This window comes from Thalassophryne amazonica, chromosome 13, assembly GCF_902500255.1.
Source record: "Thalassophryne amazonica chromosome 13, fThaAma1.1, whole genome shotgun sequence".
Classification (NCBI taxonomy): Eukaryota; Metazoa; Chordata; class Actinopteri; order Batrachoidiformes; family Batrachoididae; genus Thalassophryne; species Thalassophryne amazonica.
In genome coordinates, this window is record NC_047115.1 from 39781763 (window position 1) to 39806408 (window position 24646).

Consider the following 24646-nt stretch of genomic DNA (forward strand, 5'->3'; position numbering starts at 1 on the left):
GAGGCAAAAATGCCAAAATTATATTTTCTTCCACCTGATGTCAGGTGTGCTCATTTTCTCTGCTTGTATCATTGTAAATTGATTAACTTTTGGTTTACAATTTTTGGTTAAAGTGAAGTTGCCATTTCCTCAGGAAAAACAATCAGCAAATTCATTGTAAAAGAAAATGGGGTATTTTCACAAGAAAGGCTGCAAAAACAATCCCACTTATGTTGTTCAATAAATGTTCAGGAAACTACATTTCTTTAAGCTTCATCAGTACACATCGAGAAACTTATTAATCTATACACCTGAAGTCCATGCCAAAAGTACTTGTTTTATAATACTGTTAACATTTTTAAAGTTAGGCCTTTCTTGCAAATATCTGCAATGTAGTAACTAAATAGGGTCACCTTTCAACTATTTTTTTAAACATTCTATTATCAGCTCATAAACACTCCCTACAGAAATTTCTAATGCCAGGATTTCAACAATTAATTCAATCGATACACAGTGCATCTAGAAAGTATTCACTGCGCTTCATTTTTCCACATTTTATGGTACAGCCTTGTTCCAAAATGGATGAAATTCCTTTTCCCCCTCAAATTTCTACACACAATACCCCATAATGACAATGTGAATAAAGTTGCAAATTTATTAAAATTGAAAAGAAAAAAAAAAACCCACAACAAAACAAAGTAAGTAATCACATGTACATAAGTATTCACAGTCTTTGCCATGAAGCTCAAAATTGAGCTCAGGTGCATCCTGTTTCCACTGATCATCCTTGAGATGTTTCTAGCTTAACTGGAGTCCACCTGGGGTAAATTCAGTTGATTGGACATGATTTGGAAAGGCACACACCTGTCTACATATAAGATCCCATAGCTGACAGTGCATGTCAGAGCTCCAGCATTCCTCTGTGGAGAAAGGAGAACCTTCCAGAAGGACAACATCTCTGCAGCAGTCCTCCAATCAGGTCTGTATGGTAGAGTGGCCAGATGGAAGCCACTCCTTAGTAAAAGACACATGGCAGCCCGCCTGGAGTTTGCCAAAAGGCACCTTAAAGACTCTCATACCATGAGAAACAAAATTCTCTGGTCTGATGAGACACAAATTGAACTCTGGTGTGAATGCCAGGCATCATGTTTGGAAGAAACCAGGCACCATCCCTACAGTGAAACATGGTGGTGGCAGCATCATGCTGTGGGGATGTTTTTCAGCAACAGGAACTGGGAGATTAATTGCTAATTGAAAAATTGCTATGGAGTCTGACCAGATGCCATTATATCAAACTGGGATCCAAGTGGATTGAAAATTTTATTCTGGAGCCCACAATGTTTATTCAAACTGAATCGAAGTAGATGAAATTGAAGGTGACTATACAGGTGAGAATTACATAAAATTGCATCTGAAAGTATAACTGTTCACAAAAAAATAAAAAAAATCTGCTTGAACCCCAGGTGTACTGATTAGGGTTAAACACATTTGATCCTGAAGTATCACAAGCAGAAGCCAATCAAAAGCCAGTGTGTGTCCCAAGCCTACATGCGCATGTAGGGTATATTCATGAACTTGACTGGTGTTTTAATTTTATTATACTGACTTACAACAACTAATGCCATGCTTCCACACACTGTGATACAATAATTGGTAGTAAGCACCTCAAAAGCTGGTTTGCGATCTGCTGATAAACACAAAGTAAGTTCTTTCAGCGAGAATCTGTGAAGTAGTTTTGACGTAATCCTTAAAAGCCTAGAAAGTGAAATCCTGAGCCATAAGCTGGATCTGGATCACTTTTAATATTCAGTGGAGTCTTCCATGCCCTAATATGTATCTGTGGTGCCAATTTGGTGAGAATCCACAAAGTATTTTTGACATAATCCTTCAAAGCTGACAGTTGTATGTAAAAGTTTGGACACCCCTGATCATTTTCATGATTTTCCTTTATAAATCATTGGTTGTCTGGATCAGAAATTTTAATTAGATATATCATTTAGCAGACAAACACAGTGATATTTGAGAAGTGAAATGAAGTTCATAGGATTTACAGAAAGTGTGCAATAATCCTTTAAAGAAAATTAGGCAGGCAAAGTTGGGCACCCCAACAGAAAAAAGTACATCAATATTTAGTAGATCCTCCTTTTGCAGAAATAACAGCCTCTAAATGCTTCCTATAGTTTCCAATGAGAGTCTGGATTGTGGCTGAAGGTTTTTTTTTTTTTTTGGTCCATTCTTCTTTCCAAAACATCTCAGGTTTGGTTTCCAAGCATGGACAGCCCGCTTAAAATCACATCACAGATTTTCAACAATATTCAGGTCTGGGGACTGCATGAATGTCTTAGTAGATTTTGAGCAGTGTTTAGGGTCATTGACTTGTTGAAAGAGCCAGTCCCAGTGCAACTTCATCTTTGTCACTGATTCATGAACATTGTTCTCAAGAATCTGCTGAATCTCCCTCAACTTTAACAAGATTCCCAGTACCTGCACTGGCCACACAGCCCCACAGCATGATGAAACCACCTCCAAATTTTACTGTAGGTAGCAAGTGTTTTTCTTGGAATGCTGTGTCATGCAAACTGCCCCTTGTTATGTCCAAATAACTCAATTTTAGTTTCATCAGTCGACAGCACCTTATTCCAAAATGAAGCTGGCTTATCCAAATGTGCTTTAGCATATCTCAAGCGACTTGGTTTGTGGCGTGCATGCAGAAAAGGCTTCCTCTGTATTACAGCATCTCCTTGTGTAAAGTGCGCTGTATAGTTGAACGATGCACAGGGACACTGTGCAGCAAGATCCTGTTGTAGGTCTTTGGAGCAGGTCTGTGGGTTGACTATGACTTTTCTCACCATCCTTCGGTTCAGCTTATCTGAGATTTTTCTTGTCCTGCCACTTTGGGCCTTAACTAGTACTGTGCCTGTGGTCTTCCATTTCCTCACTATGTTCCTCACAGTGGAAACTGAAAGCTGAAATCTCTGAAATAGCTTTTTGTATCCTTCCCCCTAAACCATGATGTTGAACAATCTTTGTTTTCAGGTCATTTGAGAGTTGTTTAGAGGCTCCCATGTTGCCACTCATGAGAAGACATGCAAAGAGGGAAAACATTTGCAAATGGCCACCTAAATACCCTTCCTCATGACTAGATTCACCTGTGTAAAGAGGTCAAGGGTCAGGGAGCTTACCAAACCAATTCTGTGTTCCAATAATTAGTGCTAAATGTATTCAAATCAATAAGGGTGCCCAAATTTATACACATGCCCAATTTTGTTTAAATAATTATTGCACTCTTTCTGTAAATACCAGAAACTTCATTTCACTTCTCAAATATCAATGTGTTCGTCTGCTATATGATATATGTATTTAACTGAAATTTCTGATCCAGACAACCAATGATTTATAAAGGAAAATCATGAAAATTATCAGGGGTGCCCAAACTTTTGCATACAACTGTATATAAAGTGAAACTTGATCCATAATCCGGATCCAGATTACCTACAAAATTTAATGGAGTCTTCCATGTCCTATCTGTGGTGAAAATGTGGTCAAAATCCGTGCAGTAGTTTTGACGTAATCCTGTTAACAGTAATCCTTCAAAGCCGATAAAAAGTGAAACTTGATCCAGAATCTGGATCTAGAGCCGGATCACCTCGAACAATTAATGGAGTCTTCCATGGCCTAATATGCATCTGTGACAAAAATTCCATCAAAATCCATGTGGTAGTTTTGACGTAATCCTGCTAACAGACAGACAAATAAATAAATAAATAAATGCTAATGATTTTATTACGTGCTTGGCAGACGTAATAAACTTTATATTATTACTGTTATGAGTACGAGGATTAGTACCTTATTAGTAGCAGCAGGAGGAGAACAAGAAAAAAATAATAAACCGTAATTAAGTTTAAGACACACACACAATGAAAAGTATGTTGGTTGTAAACTCTTCCTGGGTAATAGGTCTTTACTGCAACACCACTAATTAGCAAGCAGGAAACTACAAATGACTCCGCGCAGGGAAGCTTTTTTTCCAAGTAAGAACCCAGAAGCCACATGTACCAGAGCAATGTGCGCTTTGTACAAGAAGCTTAGGCAGCGGTGCAGTGATTCTATAATAACATGCTGTAAGCCACAAGGCCTAAGAGCTGATCCTTCATGATACAAACAGCTGTTTGAGCATTACTGCTGAGTCTTCAGTGTACCACACCTTCCCACTCACTCACAGTGAGTCATCAGTGGTGAAATGTGACAAGAGCAGAGCAATAGTGAAAGTAGGCCAGTAGTTAGACTGGCACAGTTCTGATCAGATGTTTACATACTCATTATGGGCATGAATGTCATGGTAATTTTAGGTTTTTAATGACTGTTTTTTTGTTGTTGTTTGTTTGTTTGTCAGGCTTGAATGATTGTACAACGTACACCATTAATGACTTTTAAAATACAAGAATTGGGTGCACAAGCTTAACTTATTTTTGATGTTTTCCAGTCCACACAGGGTCAAAATTAAACATTCAGGCTCAAATATATGCATGCATACATGCATTCACTTAAATCTTTTAATGAATGGTCCTGAAGGTCCTACAACCCCAATTCCAATGAAGTTGGGACATTGTGTGAAATGTAAATAAAAACAGAATACAACGATTTGCAAATCCTCTTCAACCTATATTCAATTGAATACGCCACAAAGACAAGATATTTAATGTTCAAACTGATAGACTTTTTTGTTTTTGTGCAAATATTTGCTAAAATTTAAATGGATGCCTGCAACACACTCCAAAAAAGCTGGGACAGGGCAATCATAGACTGGGAAAGTTGTAGAATGCTCAAAGAACACCTGTTTGATACGATACACTTTACTGTCCCTTCCGGGAAATTTGTCTTGGACTCCAAGAGCTGCACAAATAAAACTGCCATGACATAATTACATGACTCATGCATATTACACATAACTTGATACACACACCAATCATACATATTGCACATATTCCTAATACACATATCCAAATTGCACATACCCCTATTACACAGCAGTCTCACACAAATAATTGATGCATATTGCACATATCCCTAAACACATACTCCTATTGCACAGCTGTCTCACACAGATAACACCCCTATTGCACAGCCGTCTCCCACATATGGTTAAAAGGAAAATACTGACAATGAATAAACAACACTAAAATAGCAATGCCACCATGTCATTAATGCACAATCCTACTACCTATCCCAGGAACCATTATTTAAGACTCTAATTGAGGTGGGCACAAATGAGTTTTTAAAACGATTCAATCTGCACTGAGGGACTCTGTATTGCCTACCAGATGGTAGGAGTTCATACTCAGGATAGAAGATGTGGGAAGGATCCAACAAAGCTTGCTGTGCTTGTTTGAGAACAGACTGTTCATACATGGACTGCAGTCCATGTATGAACAACTGTGTGAAAAAATAGTCCAACAGTTTAAGAACAATGTTTTGCAACAGTCAATTGCAATAAATTTAGGGATTCCATCATCTACAGTCCATAATATAATCAGAAGATTTAGAGAATCTGGTGAACTTTCTACATTTAAGCAGCAAGGCCGAAAACCAACACTGAATGCCTGTGACCTTCAATCCCTCAAGCGGCACTGCATTACAAACCAACATAATTGTGTAAAGGATCTTACCACATGGGCTCAGGAACACTTCAGAAAACCGTTGTCAGTTAACACCTTTCGTCGCTACATCTACAAGTGCAAGTTAAAACTCTACCATGCAAAGTGAAAGCCATACATCAACAACATCCAGAAACGCCGCCGCCTTCTCTGGGCCCAAACTCATTTGAAATGGACAGACACAATGTGGAAAATTGTGCTGTGGTCTGATGACTCCACATTTTAAATTGTTTTTGGAAATCATGGATGTCATGTCCTGCGGACAAAAGAAGAAAAAGACCATCCAGATTGTTACCAAGTGTAAGTGGCATGGGCAACTTACACATCTGTGATGGCACCATCAATGCTGAAAGGTACATCCAGGTGTTGGAGCAACACATGCTGCCATCCAAGCAACGTCTTTTTCAGGGACGTCCCTGCTTATTTCAGCCAGATAATGCCAAGCCACATTCTGCATGTGTTACAACAGCGTGGCTTCGTAGTAAAAGAGTGCAGGTACTAGACTGGCCTGCCTGCAGTCCAGACCTGTCACCCATTGAAAATGTGTGGTGCATTATAAAGCGCAAAATACAACAATGGAGACCCTGGACTGTTGAACAACTGAAGTCGCACATCAAGCAAGAATGGGAAAGAATTCCACCTACAAAGCTTCACCAATTAAGCCCCATTTACACATAGACAGTAAACTCTCCCGGAAGCGTCCCGGCAGAGATTTTGCCCCCTCCGGGCCGTTTTAGGGATCAAACGCCGTAGTTAACGCCGGCGCACGGGGGCGTGGTTTGGTTCTGGCTTCACCGGGAATCGTCGAAAAAATTATTCAACATGTCGAATAATTCCGGGAGCGCTCCCGGAGAAGTGGCCTGACGACGGAGACAACGCGAACAACGGCGTTTGATACTTTTTAATCGCCGTGTCATCCCGCCCCTTCCTGTAGTGCCGCAGTTTACGCCGTCGTAATTGGCGGCCAGCATTGTATCCCTAACCAACGGTGTGTAAAACGGCGACAGAGCCCACATCGGCGTCCTCAAAGGCATTTTAACTGGCGACAGAGGCAGACAAAACGGCGGCGCTAGCGGACAGTACGCTGTTCTAAACGCCACCTCCTGGTTAACGGCGTTCCAAACGGCCGATAGGCGGCGGTCAGTATAAAAATACTAGCGCGCTGCATGCAGGTCTCTCACTCGCGGCCAGCTCCAGATATTTTTGCAGAGAAGCTCCAGTATGCCTCCTAAAATAAAATTGGCAGCGGCAAGGACTTACCAAGAGGTCTGGTTCAGAAGCAGAGGGTAGCCCTGTGGTGGAGACGGAGCAACACGTTGAGGAGGGGAAAAGGAGAGAAAAGAAAAGGCTGAGAGATGAGCTCCCTCCCCCTGCACTGACAGCTGCTTCAGCCCATTATACTCTGGGGGCGGTGCCTATATGCAAAAGTTCCTGGAGTAATGCAGGATTTGCCTGGATAAATCCAGCGGTACACAAGGCATTATTGACGGCAGCATAACACCGCCGTTCTCATGCACGTCTTAACCTGCGATTGTAAAGGATAGAACTGGGTATTAACCCCCGTTGCCTGACGTGTGCCGGATGCTACGGCGTCAAAACTCCGCTTTATTCGGCGGATTTAGCGGTGTTTTATATGTGTATTTGCGGCTAGTACGGCGCTCAAAATGCTGGCGAAATGCTCCGCCCCTTTCCACTGCGAAAACAGCCGGAACTACCGCGAACTTCGGTCTACGTACTACCCGCTGACAAAACCGTCTATGTGTAACCTGGGCTTTAGTGTCCTCAGTTCCCAAACGCTTATTGAGTGTTGTTAGAAGGAAAGGTGATGTTACACAGTGGTAAACATACCACTGTCCCAGCTTTTTTGAAACGTGTTGCAGGCATCCATTTCAAAATGAACAAATATTTGCACAAAAACAATAAAGTTTATCAGTTTGAACATTAAATATCTTGTCTTTGTGATGTATTCAATTGAATATAGGTTGAAGAGGATTTGCAAATCATTGTATTCTGTTTTTATTTACATTTTACACAATGTCCCAACTTCATTGGAATTGGGGTTGTACAATGAATTTTAAAGTAACAAGGCCAAGGCCTATTAACTCCATGTTAGTGATCATGATTCACTACAACTGGTAGTTTCTCTTTGCCAGCATAAAAAGGCTGTGTCTGACAGCACTCACTGGACTGGCCAATACTCAGAACAATGGGAAAGTCGAAAGAACTCGGTGACAATACAAGAAGGAGAATTGTAGATTTACACAAGCTGAGATAGTCATTAGGAGCCATTTCTAAAAAACTGCAGATTCTAAGATCAGAAGTTCACATAATTGTATGCAAGTACAACTTGGATGTGTCACCACTTTGCCAAGGTCTGGAAGAAGACCAAAACTGTCACCCTCCGATGAGAGGAAATTGATTAGGATGTTGAGGAAGAACCCAGAAACCACCAAGGCTTAGGTCTGCCATGAACTGGAAAAAGCTGGAACCCCAGCGCCATTGTCCACAGTGTGGTATATTTTACATCGCTGCTGACCAGTGGTGGGCACAGTTCCGCTAATCCGCTAACCGCTAATTATCAAAGATAATGTTTTCATTATCAGATTAGCTTTTCAGATAATTTTGAAAACCATTATCAGACTAATTATCTTATGATAAGTTTTGGTTTGATCATTTTTAGACAGCTAATGTATTTTTGCAGATGTGGTAAACAAAGCTGAATAGTTACAAACATTTATGAAACCCAAAATCAGTTGAGTACCTACCTGCTAAATGTTTTGTAGTAGATGCACAGTTCTATCCTCCATAAACAGAGGAGAGCTGGTTCTAAAAGAAACCACTCTATCCTCTGCAGGCAAAGGAGAACTGGCCACAGAAAAGAAAAAAAGCTCATTTCTTTTGACCCCATACTGATACGCTGGCAATATCACCCAAGTCATCCAAAGGCATACAGTTTTAACTTATGGTTAAAGTTTTAACCTAACTAATTTCGGACAAGTTATTTAACGTCATGTCTGAAGTTTTATAAAGTGAAAATATCAGATATATGTTTTAGTTTTAAAGTAATGCACTAATTTTGAAGGTTTTAGTGTGGAGATGCTGTGCCCAGCAGTGTATTATGGGTAATGTCAGTACATTCATGACAGAAGAATGTATTTGAGACGCTCTTATCAGGCTCCACACAGACAACAGTAAACTCTTTGTATATTGTGCCTAAAACTCTTGTGAATATATTCTCTGGTTTTATAAACGTGTTTGTTTTATGTAAAAATGCCAGAAGCAGCTCAGGTTGCTTCTCATTATTTTCAATTGGAATCATTGCAATCGATTCCTGTTTGCTATTTAGAGTCCTGCTTATGTCAAACACTGTCTCTCATCTTTGTTCCAGAGTAATATATAAGATGTCTGAAATTCAGTTTGCGTTTATTAAATTCCACGCATCTTAAACGTAGCAGACACGGATTATCTGGAATTTCGTTTTGGCAAGTTTTCACGGTCTCTACTGCCATCTACTGGCCAGTAGTGTTCATGGCAGTATTCGCCCGGCACCAGTAGATCATGGCAGTGTTCTATTTATTTTGACACCGCTTATATCAGACAGTTATCTAATTACAACTTGGCTTTTTTTTTTTTATGCCTTTTTTTTTTACAAATAAAAAATGGTATATTTTACAAAAGAACATTTATCTGTAAACACCAACATACGACATATGTCACATTAATGTGTTGGTTTACATAGAATGAATGAGTCAACCAATCGGTGTTTGCGGAGGCACATTTTATCCATAATCCCTTTCGCATCTGTCTGTGTTTGTTACAAAACTTCAGAATTAGTGCATTATTCAACATTAAAAGATATATGTTATACTTTAACTTTGTACAAATGACAGAATTGACATTAATGGAGTTATTCTCTCAGTATTAATTTTTATTTATAAACCAAGCCATAAGTCAGCACTGCTTTATTTTCCAAGACCTCTGCCTCACTGCAACACCGTTAAGAGTTGAGCTTCGCTGCTCCTCTCAACTGCTTTGGTGCTGGAAGCTATGTAGTAAACAGGAGCTGCCAGCAGTAGGCAGGTCGCACAAAGACAGAAATGCTGACTTACTGTCTGGGTCTGTGGTTGCCTTTGATGCTACCAGAAGCGGTCATGGTGTTAAAACTCAAAATCAGCTTGTTAGTAGTTGCAAGTGTATCGGAGACGATACCGAAAGTTATCGGTTATCCATAGCTCCTGATAAATTTTTGGTTGGTTTATCGGTTTTGCTTTATAAAAGTAACATTTCAGTTAGCTGATTATCTGTTATCGAAGATAATTTTTTGGTTATCTGTGCCCACCTCTGATGCTTACCAAGAAAGAAGCTTCTGATCCAAAATTGACACCTTCAAGCTAGACTGAAATTTGAAGCAACCCACATGTATAAGCCAGATGCCTTCTGGAGAAAAGTTATGGTCAGACGACACAAAGACTGAGCTATTTGGCCACAATGGCAAGGTGTATGTTTGGAAGCGTAAAGGTGAGGCGTTCAAGCCGAAGAACACTGTACCATTTGTTAAGCATGGTGGTGGTAGCATCATGTTCTGAGGCTGTTTTCTGTGAGTGGTACTAGTTCATTGCACAAAGTGATGGAATAATGAGAAGGAGGACTACCTCCAAATTCTTAACATCATCTCAAATCAACAGCTAGACAGTTGAAATTTGGCCACAACTGGGTGTTCCAACAAGACAATGATCCCAAACTCACATCAAAACTGGTTGAGTTGGATAAAGCAGGCTAACATTAAGCTTCAGGAATGGCCTTCCCAAAGCCCCAACCTCAACCCTATTGAAAATTTTGTGGACTCCACTTAAAAGCAGGATCCGCACCAGGAAATCAACCAATTCAAATGAACTCTACCAATTCTGTGTAAATATCCAGCCAGAATTATGCCAGAAGCTTGTTGATGGCTACCAAAAGCATTTGGCAGAGATGCAGCTTGGTAAGGGACATTTAACCAAATATTAGTGGGGAGTAGGTAATATTTGAGCCTGAATGTGTAATTCAAACTTGTGCACCCAATTCTTGTTTTCTACAGTCATTAATAATGTATGCTGCATAATCATTCCACCCTGGTAAATGAACAGTTCAAAGAAATCCTGAAAATTACCGTGACATTCATGCCCATGGTGAGTGTATGTAAACGTCTGACCACAACTGTAGATACGGCGTGGTGGGCAAGCAGTTGGTGCGCTTGTTTCTAGAGTGGAAGGTTCCCAGTTCAAGAACACCCTTGTCCATTCTTCATGTAATGTTAAGCTGCATCAGGAAGGACATCTGGTGTAAAACACATCAATGCAGGTGTCGCAGACTGAACGGGCCCCCTGAAAATTGGTCCAATCTGCCTTCACTGCACATGTGTCATTTCGGACCTCAGCAGCATGTCTGAGACGGAATCTCTACACCCAAAGCGATCAAATGGATTAATGGGATTATCAACCATCAGATGACAAAGTAAAACCTTTTAAATCACTCTAAAGTCAGTTTTAAGCAGAAACGAGGCGATAATCAGTGAGTCGTCGTACTCTGAAATGATGTAGGCGCGGCAGCAGCTGCTGTGCACTCTGATCGGTCCACCATCTTATTATGAAATAATGCTGAATTTTTGTGGAAATGATTGTTGTAAGCTTCAGATATACTCGTATGTTGTTGAGATAGATGATGACTGGAGTGCAGTTTAAAACAGAAATGAGGTAATAATTGGCTAAATGCTGGTAACACTCAGAAATGACGCTGCTGAGCTCCGAAATGACACAATCGCAGTGAAGGCAGGGCAGACCAATTTTTAGGAGGGCCCGTTCAGTCTGCGACAGTGGATCTGCTGTGGCTGTACATAAAATTGAATGCTTTATGTATTGGTAGGGTACATAAAGCTTAACTCCTTAGAGAATTTCCTAAGCCTACATTACAGTTTCACATAACAAGAAAAACAACAACAAAGAAAAACCTCATCGAACTAAATAGCCTTGATGTTAGCATCTCAGTTTAGTCGTTGCCACTCAAAGGTATAGTCTGGAAGATGAACACAGTCCTTCTAACCAAAAAAATTGTTCTGTTTGGTCTATGGTTTGGTCTTCTTAGACGTATTCCTGTGTGAAAACAAAGAAAAAATGAAACAATGGCTATTCTGAACCCTGATCACGTACTTGGCCGTGACTTTGTATCCATGCCATCAGGTCAGTGGTATTATGTGCCAATTCGGAAAACAAACCATTATGCAAATTATTTGATTCCTTCAGCCATATGGTTGCTCAATGCACAAGTGCAGAAATGAACTGTAAATGATTTTGCATATTGCTCTGCTGTGCTGCCTGTCACTGGTTGTGATTATTGTTGATGTGATGATGTTTGACTGAGGATGCTAATGGTTGTTTATTTATTTCCTTATCTCTTTTATCATATTTATTCTGTAATTATGGACGGGCTGACTGTATAAATGAATAGCCCTTTTGGGACTAATAAAGTAATCTGAATCTAATCTGGGACAATGGCATTCATGTTAATTGTAACACAGAATTTCCTTTAATCTCATTCTACATCAGGGGTGCCCAACCTTTTTTGAACCGAGATCTACTTTTAAAGCTGACAGTGTATCAAGATCTACCGAGCCATATGGAACGCCACAGCGTAGCCGCAACAAATTGTGCACCAATATAATAACACAATTTTCTGTCAGGTTTTAACACTAATAATGCATCATTGAAGTAAATGTGCATGGTGGAAAAGAATAAGCACAAGTAGGCCTAGGACTGGCCTCAATGGAAAAGTTGTTTCCTACCTTAGTAGGACTTCTGGCCCCAAGAGGAGGAAGCTCGTCTCTCATAGTCCGGACAGTAGGAGCTGAGTGCACCCATAAGCAGGCACTCAGACACTCTCTGTCTGCATTAGATTCCAGATTTGAACATTCATGTCAGGTGTTGCTCTGGATTTGAACTCCATGTCATTTTTTAGTGTGAGGATCCAGGTTGAAGAGTGATGTCACTTTGGACGATATACAGTCCACATCTATATTTTCCCCAAATGGAAAACAGAGAAAACTGACAACAGGCTCTTTGGAGGCAAAGACAGTGAAGCGCCTGTCAAATTCTGACAAGATGCTCTGCACATGATCATCATAACGTGGACTCCACGTTCTTTGTCCTGGTGCTTAAGTTCTGTGTCCATGTGTGGAAAGTTCTGCAGGTCACACTGTTGCAACCTGCTTGATAGTACGTGTAATTTGCTTTTAAACTTGCTTTTGCATCTAAAAGCTGTGCATGTTCAGCATGGTTTGAACATTTCAGAAATTCTTTAATTAATTATTATTGAAAATCAAAAAACCCGCTTGTGTGCCACGGCGGCTGCTGTATCAATTGTATTACATTACTAAGCCAGATATATAGATTTATAACACAAAACTGTCAAAAGGTGTAATAGAGATAAGTGTAAAGATGAGTAAATATATCTTTGGAGCAGTAAATTGATCACTCCATGTGAACATCGCAGAATGCTGCTGCATTCAGGTACCGTCGGAAATTACAGGACTGTTGCCACGAGCAACAGCTGAGATGTTTCAAACTCAGCTGTTGCTCGTGGCAGGAGTGTGGTTTTTGTTTTATTTTTGGTAAAAAAAAAAAAAAAATCATTGTATGCACACACAAGATTAATTCTGGCCTATATAAGGTGCCTGAGCCCAGTGAAGGAGACCCCCCAGCCACATAAAAAATAATCCAAGCAAACAAACTATAATTTCCAATGGTACATGAACGCAGCAGCGATCTGCACGGTGTTCACGCGGACTGATCAATTTACTGCTCTGATGATATATTCAAGCGTCTTTACACTTATATTTATTGCCCCTTTCGACAGCTTTATATTATAAATCAATATATATGGCTTAGTAATGTAATATAAGCGAAGCGTTGCGCAGCGGCATGAAGCTCACTCATGGTACAGGGCGTTCTAAACAGGAAGTGCCAAAATTCATGTCCACAGTAAAATAGGAAATGTTCAAATGTCAAAAAGTTCCTGGATTGACAGACAAGATCCCATGGAATCTTACAGGAACTCAGTGGCAAGTTCACACTCAAACAGGAAGTGCTGAATTCTCAGTCACAGTGAAACAGGAAATGTTGAACACTTCCTGGCATGGGTGGAGCTAGAGCAGAGGCCAGGGTTTCGCTGGACTCCTCTGAAATCTGATTGGACACAGATGATTGACACGTCACAGCACAACGCGTCTGTTTGAAAGACCTGCATTTTCAAATCAGTGAGTCACATTGACTGCTAGGTTCCTCCTGTCCAGTAGTTTGTGTTGTGTACCACAAAACGTTCTAATCTACCTTAGTAGAAGAAAAATGTTTGCTTCAGATTTGAACACATCGTTTGAACTATGGACTTCTAATCACACCAAACTTATATTGGTGAGTAAACGACCATATTTTATGTCAGAAATGAGGTCCAGGTTGTTAAAAGCAGCATTTCTCCTTTAATTCAGGTTGCCATGTCTGTCTGTTAGCTGTTTAAGAGTACAAACATGTTTAAACTAACAGACAACAACTGGTTCATTCTCTGTTGGCTTATTAGTGCAGCAGACAACTGAAACAATCCTTCAAATGGCGATACAAGCATCAAATTCAGCACAAATACAGCTGGAGCAAAATTAATGGAGCAGCTTTAACTTTTGACCCCTGTACAAACTGAAACTGACCTTTGTCACCATTCTTATCATTTGTCATTCTTATCACTTATGTTTCCATCCCCGACTTGTCTGAAGAAAACTGGCAATAAAACTGATTATGATTTACAGGTTTTATCAAGTTTTAGAGATTTGCTTTCAGTTTGAGTTTGAGGAAGATAATTTTAGAAATTTTTATTCTTTATTTTTTGTTTGTTTTGTATTTAAAATGGCATAAACAAATTAAAATGTGTGAAATTCCAAGTGTTCCAATACTTTTGGAGGGCACAGTATCCTAACCTTATGATGAGTGTGGTATTATTACTGTTTTGTTTAAGAATGTTTAATTTTCACTGTTGCTGCACTTTGTGTCAAATCGTAGTCACATCATATATCATATTTATATGAAAATTCAGTAAGGTATATCTTCTATTATAAATTCCACATCTAAGGTGGAACTCTACTAGTGTTTACTAAGGTACACCTAAATATCAAAAAAAAAAAAAAAAAAAGTAGAGCCACTTAGGTGCCTGGTCTTGAGAACCAGGGATGGGAGGTTAAAAAGCTTTTTTATCCCATGGGAACTCTCCCTACCCACCTAAGCAGCTCAAGAATATGGACAGCATAAGTGACATTTACATGACAATTTATATGACAATATTGAGATATGATAATTTGGCCATATTACAGCCCTACTGTCAACTAGCTGAAAACTTTAAATATTAATTTACATCTACATTAAAAAAATGCTTAAAGTGGCAGGGGGTTAAGAGGGCTGTAATTAGGGGGTCAGCTGAAAAGCAAAAAAAGAAAAATGCTTAGAAAGGTGGGGGAGTATGGGGGGCAGAGCCCCCCTCCAGAAGCTGAAAGGTTTTAGTCATGCTCATGCTCCCAAGAACCATTCTACTGAAAAAAGTCTGAAGGACCTAAAGGACATGGTTCGATGGTGAGGAGCTTTTCCAGGCATGTGAGGGCAAATAAAGAAAAATGCTTAAAAAAGTGGGGGTTCCGGGGGAAGCGGGAGTGGGGAGACCCCGCCCGGTTGGGCATGCCAGTTCTACAGTATTTGCAGTACAGCTTGTCACATAGAGCTGATGAGAATAAAAGAATTCTGGCTACAGTCATCATCACTGCATCATTCCAGTTTAGTTATGTACTCTGAGTTTACCTTCTAGATTACTAATGTATTAGGACACCAAGAATTTCTCAGGGGAAATTTTCAGGGGAAAAAGTCAAAACAAATATGCAAATTTCTATGTGAAATCGTGATTTGACATGAACATGCCAAAATATAAGTCGTATAGCTGTGGAACGGGTTTACCATTGATCTTGGTGACTGGTGAGGTATAATCAATCTGATCAACAGCTCTGATGAATTCTGGAAGTAGAGCACTCTGCAACGGAGAAAACATCAATTACAAAATGATGAAAAAAATGTCTTACCTGGTGTTTCATTTATGTTTTATCACCTGTGGTGTGAGGTTCTTGAACGTGACATATGGGGTAGCATTTGATAGGACAACTTTGCTGTGGATCTCTGTACCACCTTTCAACACCACTCCCTTGGCTGTACCATCTGGGCCAACTAGGACCTGATCCACATCCTACACCATGTTGTACAGGCATAAAAACAAAACACAGAGCCAGAATATGTAATTTACATTAGTACAAAAAAACCTTAAGAGTAATTAAAAAACATTACCTTTTCAGTGAAAATGTCAGCACCGTAGGCCCAAGCAGAGCTAGCAATAGCCTGTGACAGGCTGCCCATGCCTCCCTCCACATAACCCCATGCTCCCTTCTCCTGCTCCAGCTCTCCCATCACATGGTGCAACAGCACGTACCTTCAAAGCAAAAGCAGATAATCTAAGTTTAATCATGAGTTCAATCTGCTGTTTGTTCTTCATAAGTGTGTGTAAAACCATATCTCACCCACTACCAGGATTATTCGGACTGGTCATGGCTCCTATCACAGCATCGGTAGCAAGAGTCGCTTTTAGTGGCTCTGATGTAAACCACTGATTAAGGATCTGAAATACACAAGAGTTAGTCATGATACTGTCAGTACAGGTCAGTAATGCATTTGTTACATTCTATCCAACCTTTGTTGCAGGTGCAGTGATAATCTGGTAAAAATGTGGAATGTTTTGGCCCAATTTAAGACCTGTTGACACAAAAATAGATCATTCATCCATATGCTATTTCATCATGGGTGCCTCATGAACGATTAGTCTGGCATCCCATATATCTCTATGTTTTGGTTGGGTTTTTTTTTTTTTTGACAAATTATGCAACCATCAGCATACCACATCTGACAACAGGCATGAGTGTTTTGGTTGCAGTAAGCCTCTTCTTCAATGACCTGGCAGTGATACCAGGGATGTCAACAGGAGGAGCATTCAGGAGTGGATGAACAGCTCCTGCCAACTTGTCAAGATGTGCAATGAAGTCTGGATATACCTATATGAAAGAAGGATGGAAAATCAGAGTGGTAAATAGGCATGGACTGTGTGAGCCACTGATGTGAAATACATTTCACACACTGTAAGAAAAGAAATATGATGTTCTTAAAAGTACAAAACTGGCAGCTGTGGTTGCCAGAATAATTCTTGAAAAAAACAAATACTGTAAAAACACGTAAATACCTTTACAGAACAACCTGCAAATTTTATGGTGTGAAGCTGTTGTAACTGACAAAAAAAAAAAAAAAATTTTGAACCATTAAACCCAAGATTTTTGCTAAATTAATGTTCATTACTAATTCATATTATCAGTTATCAAGTTGTTCACCAATGAATATGGCTTTATACACCCTGAACCATACACCCTGAGGCCTGTATGGTTTTCTTCAGGGTGTATAAAGCCATATTCATTGGTGAACAACTTGATAATGATTTTATCATATACCTATAAATGATAAATGTTGTATGGTTTTCTGAAGGGCGTAAAAAGCCATATTCATTGGTGAACAACTTGATAATGATTTTATCATATACAGTGGTCCCTCGTTTATCGCGGGAGTTACATTCTAAAATAATCTGCAATAGGCGAAATCCGCGAAGTAGTCAGCGTTATTTTTTACAATTATTATAGATGTTTTAAGGCTGTAAAACCCCTCACTACACACTTTATACACTTTTCTAAAACAGGCAATAACATTTTTTCACTTTTCTCTCCTGTGTAAACACTCAAAGTTCAAACCTTAGAACGTTTTCCTATAAATAATTATGATGGTTTTGAAAACTAACGTATTTAATTTTAACGATCAACCTACGAGGTTGGACATGTAAGAAATTATTAATAGTGACTCACCAGTATTTCACAGTTCCTCTGCCCGTGCGTCTTCGTCGTGGCGCCGCTCCGCTGTCCAGATTGGCTGATTACTCGGGTGGTATGAAAAATATTACCCGTCTGCGAAAAGGGTGTATTGCTATTTATTCTTTAGTGTTTTATCCAATCCTATTGGCGGATCATTTATAGGTATATGATAATATTTTATATTCAGTTATTAGTTATTGCACATTGACTCCCATTCAATGAGATTTTGTTGTACTGGACAACTACTGATCAATGTAAACTTGCCGAAATTTTTAAAATCCGAAATCTATATGCACTTAACTATACAAAGTAGTCATGCACAATATGTTTATCTCTATATCTGTGGTTATTACACCTTGGCATCATTCTTTGAGAACTTGCCAATCTCCATCTGGTTCATGGCCACATCTGAGCCCAGTGTGAGAGACCGGGGTGGGGTATCTTTCACGCCATCCTCAAGCATAGGGGTAAATGCATGAGGGTTCCTCTTGTACACCTTCAGCCCATGTTTCTAAACACATATGTGCAAACATAAATGACACACATCAGCAGACATTTTAATCTGCAGTACACCCACAACAAAAAGGTTCCAGTCACTTTGTCTTACAGTTAATCTGTTAACAACTAGATAGTGTTGGGAAAGTGTAGTGACACGGACCCACAACAGGGGGCGCAAATGAACGGTCAATAGATGAGCCAAAATATAACAATTTAATGTTGTGAATGTGCACAACGAACATACAGACAATCTCAGAATATCATAACAGTCAATACACAAAGGTGACGTGTGGGCAGGCTCGAGGATAGAAGACGTCTGTCCTAAGAAGAGCCGGAACCACACGATTTCCGCCGCCCCAGAACCTGGTGAATACTGGAGCCGCCAAGTCCCGAATTCCCAGGTGATCACCGTCCCCGACTGTCGGATCTGGTACTGCTGGCGAAGAACAAAGACAGTCAAGTGTGGGTGTGTGTACACCCAGTAACAACAACGGTGGGAATGCCACCTCCACCTCTCACTCAATAACTTGCAGAGTTCTGTAGAGTCCTCAGGGGAAAAGAGTGCCTTCAGCGCTCTCACAGCTTCCACCGACGGAGGAACTGGTACTCCTGCAAACACTCACAATATACAAATATTGCAATTACAAAACGGCTGAGGATATTACCTCCAATGAAGTATGATATCTCGGCAACGAGGTGGAGATGACGTCTGGTCTTTATGGAGTGAGATGATGTTGAGTAGATGGGTGACAGCTGTCAAGAGGTAATGAGCGACAGCTGTCACCCCCGGCTGTGTCCATGGCGGCAGCGCCCTCTCGTGCCTGAAGCCCGCACTTCAGGCAGGGCGCCCTCTGGTGGTGGGCCAGCAGTACCTCCTCTTCTGGCGGCCCACACAACAGATAGTGCAGACAAGCGAAAATCAATCATTAAACATACACAGATACCTCTTTCTGAGAAAATTGATATGTATCTTAATCTGCTTCATTTAGCTCAAATGTCTCTTCATTTTTCTGTAAAGATTACTGAAGCCAGAAAAAAAACAAAAAAAAAAAACAACAGAATTCATAACTACTAAAATTTTACTGTTTTGTCTTGTTTCTCAGACTTAGAATGCATGTTTTTACCTTGAGCTCCAAGTCTTTGTATATGTGTGGTTGTAATAAACTGAGCAAGTACGAACATCTGGAGAAGCGGAATCCTGCAATGACAAAGGAAATTATTCCGTTATTTTCAAAATGACCAGACACAGTACTTGGCAGGAACTGAGGTGGTGAGGCACGGCAGACGGATGGACACAAATGCATGACTCAAATGTGGGTTAAGAAAAAAGGCTTTAACCAAAAACAGGCTCAGTTCGATACACAGGGAGTCAATCAGTATAGGCAATACAGATAGTCGTGAGCGAGCGAGGATCAGACACAGAGATGCTGGTTCACTGGCGTAGGCTAAGACATGGTCAAAAATGGGCGAGAGTGGAGCACAGAATAAATGCAGAGCAAAAACAAGAGGAGGAAGGCTTAGAACAAGGGCAAGAGCACAAGGTGTGGAGCACAAAGAACGAGCAAGGAACACTGAAAAACACGGGGCTCTCAGGTTTCGGCCTGGATCCAGCTTTCGATTCTGTTTTTCCTCCTCTCTTTTGCTCTCAATCTGCCCCAGCTTTTTTTATTAGTTGTTTATTTTCATCTTGTGTGTATTCAATGTTCCATTTTGCTTAACCACTTAGTTTCTTGCTTACTTCTACAATTTGGCCATAAGTTCAGTTCCATTGTGTTTTCATTGTTTAGTTGTTATCTGTTTATTTTTGCTATTCTTATTTCTGTCATCTGTAGTGCTTTAATGTCAGGTTTTGTGTGTCACTTACTCTCTGTTTTACTTATAACTTATTTCTTAGTCAGTTCCAGTTTAGTTCTGCTTTAGTATTTATTTTCTTATTATTCTCTGTTCTGTTCCCATGTAGCTTTTCATCTTTACTTATATTCTGATGGTTGCTGTTCATCCTCACGTTCATGTCCTGTTCATAGTACTGTTATATTCTGTCCTCGGTTTCTGTTTGATCTTTGTTCTCTGTTTCCCTCTCGCCCATCTGATTATGTTTTCACTTCACTTTACTGCACCTGCCTCGTGTCTCTGTCTCTCACTTTTTTTCTGTCTGCTTTGTGTTTTCATTCACTCACTCTTGGCACCTGTTCACACATCTTTGTAGTTTACATCACTCCACTTTGTGCACTCCCTTCCTTACTATCTTGCCCCATGTATAATCTTTGCCCACCAGCCACCCCTCTTTCTAGATTGTTCCTCACGTGCACCTAGTTTACATCAGCCTGCTCATCGTGCCGCTCTCGTTGGAGCGACAACACGTGTGTCTGTTCCTCACGTGCACCTAGTTTACATCACCCTGCTCATCGTGCCGCTCTCGTTGGAGCGACAACACGTGTGTCTCTTCCCAGGTAGATCTCTTTCAGTGCAGCTTCTTGTTCTGACTTTAGCACAAAATTAACACAAGTATTTCATCTCCAACTGTAAATGGTAATCAAAACATTCCAATCGTATCTTTCTGAACTCTTCCGCATCAAACTCCATCGTGTCAATGTTTACAATGTGCCACTCTTAAAACTTCAGTTATCTTTATAATTTTATTACTGGTAAATTTTAGAATTGATTTAGATGAGATATACTCATTATCTCACAGGAATATATCACAGTTATCTGGGAACTACTTTTTGTGCAGGAATTCATCAAGCCCGTCGGCCGCGGGCACGTAATAACACAGAATACCCAGAAACTGGAGAGTTGTTCGGCCATAACGAGAGCGTCCACATTTAGCTTGCCATAAGCTAAGCTAGTGGTGCTCGTGAGAGTGAGTTTACACCTGCCTTATTTAAACACCTCCCAGCCATCACTCCCGTGCCAGTTTATTGTTGTTGTACACATTCCAGCCTCTCGTTCTCCTCGACCACACCTTTTACCTCGTCCCTGAAAACTGTTTGCTCGTGCCACTGAACCTTGCCTGTATATGACTGCATTTTTGCTTGACCCTGATTGTACCTCTGCTCCGCTGCTTGATCACATGTGTACCGAACCAGAGCCTGGAATAAAGACCATGATTTCACTCACACCTAAGCCTAGTCTGGGAGTCTGCTTGGTGGGTCCAGCCACTTCGGGTGGCTGGCAGCTGCCCGGCTTGACAGAGGCATAAATACTGAGGGAAATCAAGATGTGATGTGGAGCAGGTGCAGAAAAGAAGGCGTGGCTGGACAAGACAAAGGTGAGACAGGAGACAAGCGTGGAGTGACAAGTGGGCGTGGCTGACACAGGCTGCAGAAATAGAAACGTGGCAGTATTCTCAACAGTGAAGACAAACCCCAAACTCCTAAGACATAAAGATAAAGAAAATCCAAACGTTAAAGGAACACAGACACAAATGTAAGCAACAGAAAAACAAAAGGCTGAATAAGAACTAGAACAGAACTTGACAGGTGGCTGAAGTGTAACAGAAAAACTACTAGTGACTAAAAAGTGATAACAAGAGAAGACAGACTAAACTAGACCAGAACTCACGTGTGGCAATAGTGATAGAGGATACAACTACTGATACAAAATGGAAAATCACACCTGAAGAAAAACTACCACAAAGTAGAACAACATAAAATAAACAGACAGACAAGACTAAAGTATGATAGATCGAACATGCATAATAAACAGAAAACATAAACTACGAAATAAACAGAAAAGGCGTGAGTTTTTTCACGCCTGTCGGTTGCGTCATTCACCTGTGAGCAGGCTTTGTGTGAGCAGTGGTCCACCCTCCTCGTCGGATTTTTATTGCGAATAAAATGTCTGAACGATTTGGAGCTTTGCTGCATCAAATTTTTCCAGAAACTGTGAGAGACCTCCAGGTGGACACCATTCGGAAAATTCAGATGGCTTTCAGGGACGATTTTATGGGGATCACACAGATTAAGGAGTGCTCCAGCCGGTTTAAAGACCGCCCACAGCGTCTAAGAGCGCGGTGCACTCCGAGCGCCGATCGACAGGCTGAAACCCCACTGAAACAACGAGATCATTTCCAAAGTGAAGGCTTTGTTGATCCGGGACGTCGTCTGACTACCACAGAACTAGGAAGAAGACGTGGACATCAGCACTTTTTCGGCACATTCCACTGTTACAGGAATTTTTGTCATGGAAAGAGAAGCAGAGGAATGCGCCACAGAGCCGCGAATGGCGCAGACAAAAGCACCTCCGTGTTGGTCTCACAGGACGGCTTTCAGACGGCTTTTGGTGGCTTTTCAGTCATGTGACTATCCGAGAAATTGTGGATGAGCTGGACATGCCAGAACATGTCCTGTGAGGCTTCATCACAGCGTTGCTTTGCGCCATGATGCTCTGTCCCGACGCGCGAATCCCTTCGCTCCTCTTTCCATGACAAAAACTCCTTTAACAGTGGAATGTGCCGAAAAAGTGCTGATGTCTACGTCTTCTGCCAATTCTGTGGAAGTCAGACGACGTCCCGGATCAACAAAGCCTTCACTTTGGAAATGATGTGGTTGTTTCAGCGGGGTTTCAGCCTGTCGATCGGCGCTCGGAGTGCACCGTGCTCTCAGACGCTGTGGGCGGTCTTTAAACCGGCTGGAGCACTCCTTAATCTGTGTGATCCCCATAAAATCGTCCCTGAAAGCCATCTGAATTTTCCGAATGGTGTCCACCTGGAGGTCTCTCACAGTTTCTGGAAAAATTTGATGCAGCAAAGCTCCAAATCGTTCAAACATTTTATTCGCAATAAAAATACGATGAGGGGGGTGGACCAGTGCTCACACAAAGCCTGCTCACAGGCGAATGACGCAACCGACAGCCGTGAAAAAACTCACGCATGCGCACGAAGGTTCAGGCTTGGCTGATGCAATCACACGTGATTCAAATCCATATAGTTTTTGAAAAAAATAAAAAGGTCCATTACTTTTTGGACAGACCTCGTAACTGTTATAAAGTCTGTTATAAAGTCAGGCCTGGGAGTATGCGCTGGTGCTAGACAACACCGCATCCACCACACCACCCTCACCTTACGGTCACATTAGCTACAAATGAGGGTGACAAACACTTGGCATTTATCACTTGATGGGCTTTCCTCGGGTGTGGCCAGCTTGTGGTTACTTGGTGTTAATGTGCACAATGACAGATTAAAAAGGACTGAAAATCATGATGCTGTCACTGAGATTTTACTCCGTGCTTGACTGCTTAACATATCCCAAATGAAGTGATTTGTTTCATTCCAATGTCTTTCACAGTGACGTTCCTGTTCGTATGCTAACATCTCTGTAAGATGTCTTGTTAGTCACTTCAGAGGTGTTATCTAGTTACAAAAAGAGCATTGTTTTTATTTTGAAGTGTATATTTCTCACTAACTTTTACAAAATTTATGAGAAAATAATGTGAAACATGTTAGATTTACACAGAAATACAGCTGTTTTGGAGTGTTTTTCACCATATTGGTTTATTTTGATTGAGTAAGCACCCAGCTGACATCACATTGCCTTTACTTGTGTTAGCAGTCACTCAGCATTTGCATAAAATAGACATCTCGTCTATTTTGGTCCTACTTAGCTAGCGGCATAGCGACCATTGTCTCTTGTCGCTGCAAACTGCCCGCTATGATTGAAAATTAATGGCTCGTCATCCTTTTGCCTCTGTCAGTTGTAGCTGATGTGACTGTCGGGTCATGGTTAATGTCTCTGATGTTTGTTTCTGTCCTCTGTCTCCATCTGGTGTCCCCGTAGCGTGTTTAGAGTTGTGGATTTATTTTACATGTGCTTTCCGCTTTGGTTTATTTGTCAATTTTGTTTTGGTTCTGGTTATGTGTTCTCTAGCTGATTAATTTCTGTTTTCATCATTTTGTGTTCACTTCTTGTTTTACTTCTCTTGCCTGGTTTTTTGTGTTTTCTTCCTGTGTGCCCTCACACCTGTGTTCATTCTGTCTCTGTGCACATGCCCTCAATTAGTAATCACCTCCCAGTCTATTTACACTCTGCTTTTGTATTTACTCATTGCTGAAACATCAGTTTTTATTATTCGATGACCTGCGCTGCCCCTTGTTTCCTGCGTTTAGCCTGCCTGTTACAATACTTTTGTCTAGTATTACTTATCTCTGCTTGCCCAATATGAAAACTGTCTCCCTGCTCCCTCACAAACACTTCTGCCATTGGACTGATCCCCTGTGCAGGAACCTTGACTGAACCTGATCTTGATTAAAGAATGTCATTTAACTACGTCCTCCCTGATCTCTGCGTTGAGGTCATATCGAATCTGAAATTCTGACAATCTTGAATCTGCCTTCAGGCCTGGATAGCAATCACCCAGGTAGACAACTGGTCCATGTTCACCTCTCTAAAGTAACCATTTATGTGCCACAGTCAGGTGAAACATTGGCGTACATTTGGCCTTCTCCAGCCATGCACCAGGACCCTCAAGATGTGGACTTTCTTTCTTTCTGCAAAGACAACGCCAA

At 40.8% G+C, this 24646-nt stretch overlaps 1 protein-coding gene and 1 long non-coding RNA gene across 2 annotated transcripts in view; both read right to left on the bottom strand.

The window, feature by feature from the left end:
- The window catches only part of pyroxd2 (pyridine nucleotide-disulphide oxidoreductase domain 2), a 46519-nt gene that overhangs the window by 8269 nt on the left and 13604 nt on the right, over positions 1–24646 (bottom strand). Inside the window, exons 4-11 of the mRNA XM_034185100.1 lie at positions 19269–19342; positions 18002–18157; positions 16635–16788; positions 16431–16492; positions 16261–16358; positions 16031–16172; positions 15798–15932; positions 15650–15722 (exon numbers count right to left, since the gene is read on the bottom strand). Of these exons, the coding sequence (XP_034040991.1) occupies positions 15650–15722; positions 15798–15932; positions 16031–16172; positions 16261–16358; positions 16431–16492; positions 16635–16788; positions 18002–18157; positions 19269–19342 (894 nt within the window). The remainder of the gene's footprint in view (positions 1–15649; positions 15723–15797; positions 15933–16030; positions 16173–16260; positions 16359–16430; positions 16493–16634; positions 16789–18001; positions 18158–19268; positions 19343–24646) is intronic.
- On the bottom strand, positions 1042–8327 carry LOC117523538. Its single transcript, XR_004564531.1, has 3 exons — positions 7700–8327; positions 5567–5571; positions 1042–1051 (listed from the first exon to the last, which is right to left on the bottom strand). It is a non-coding gene; the product is annotated as an uncharacterized LOC117523538 (long non-coding RNA).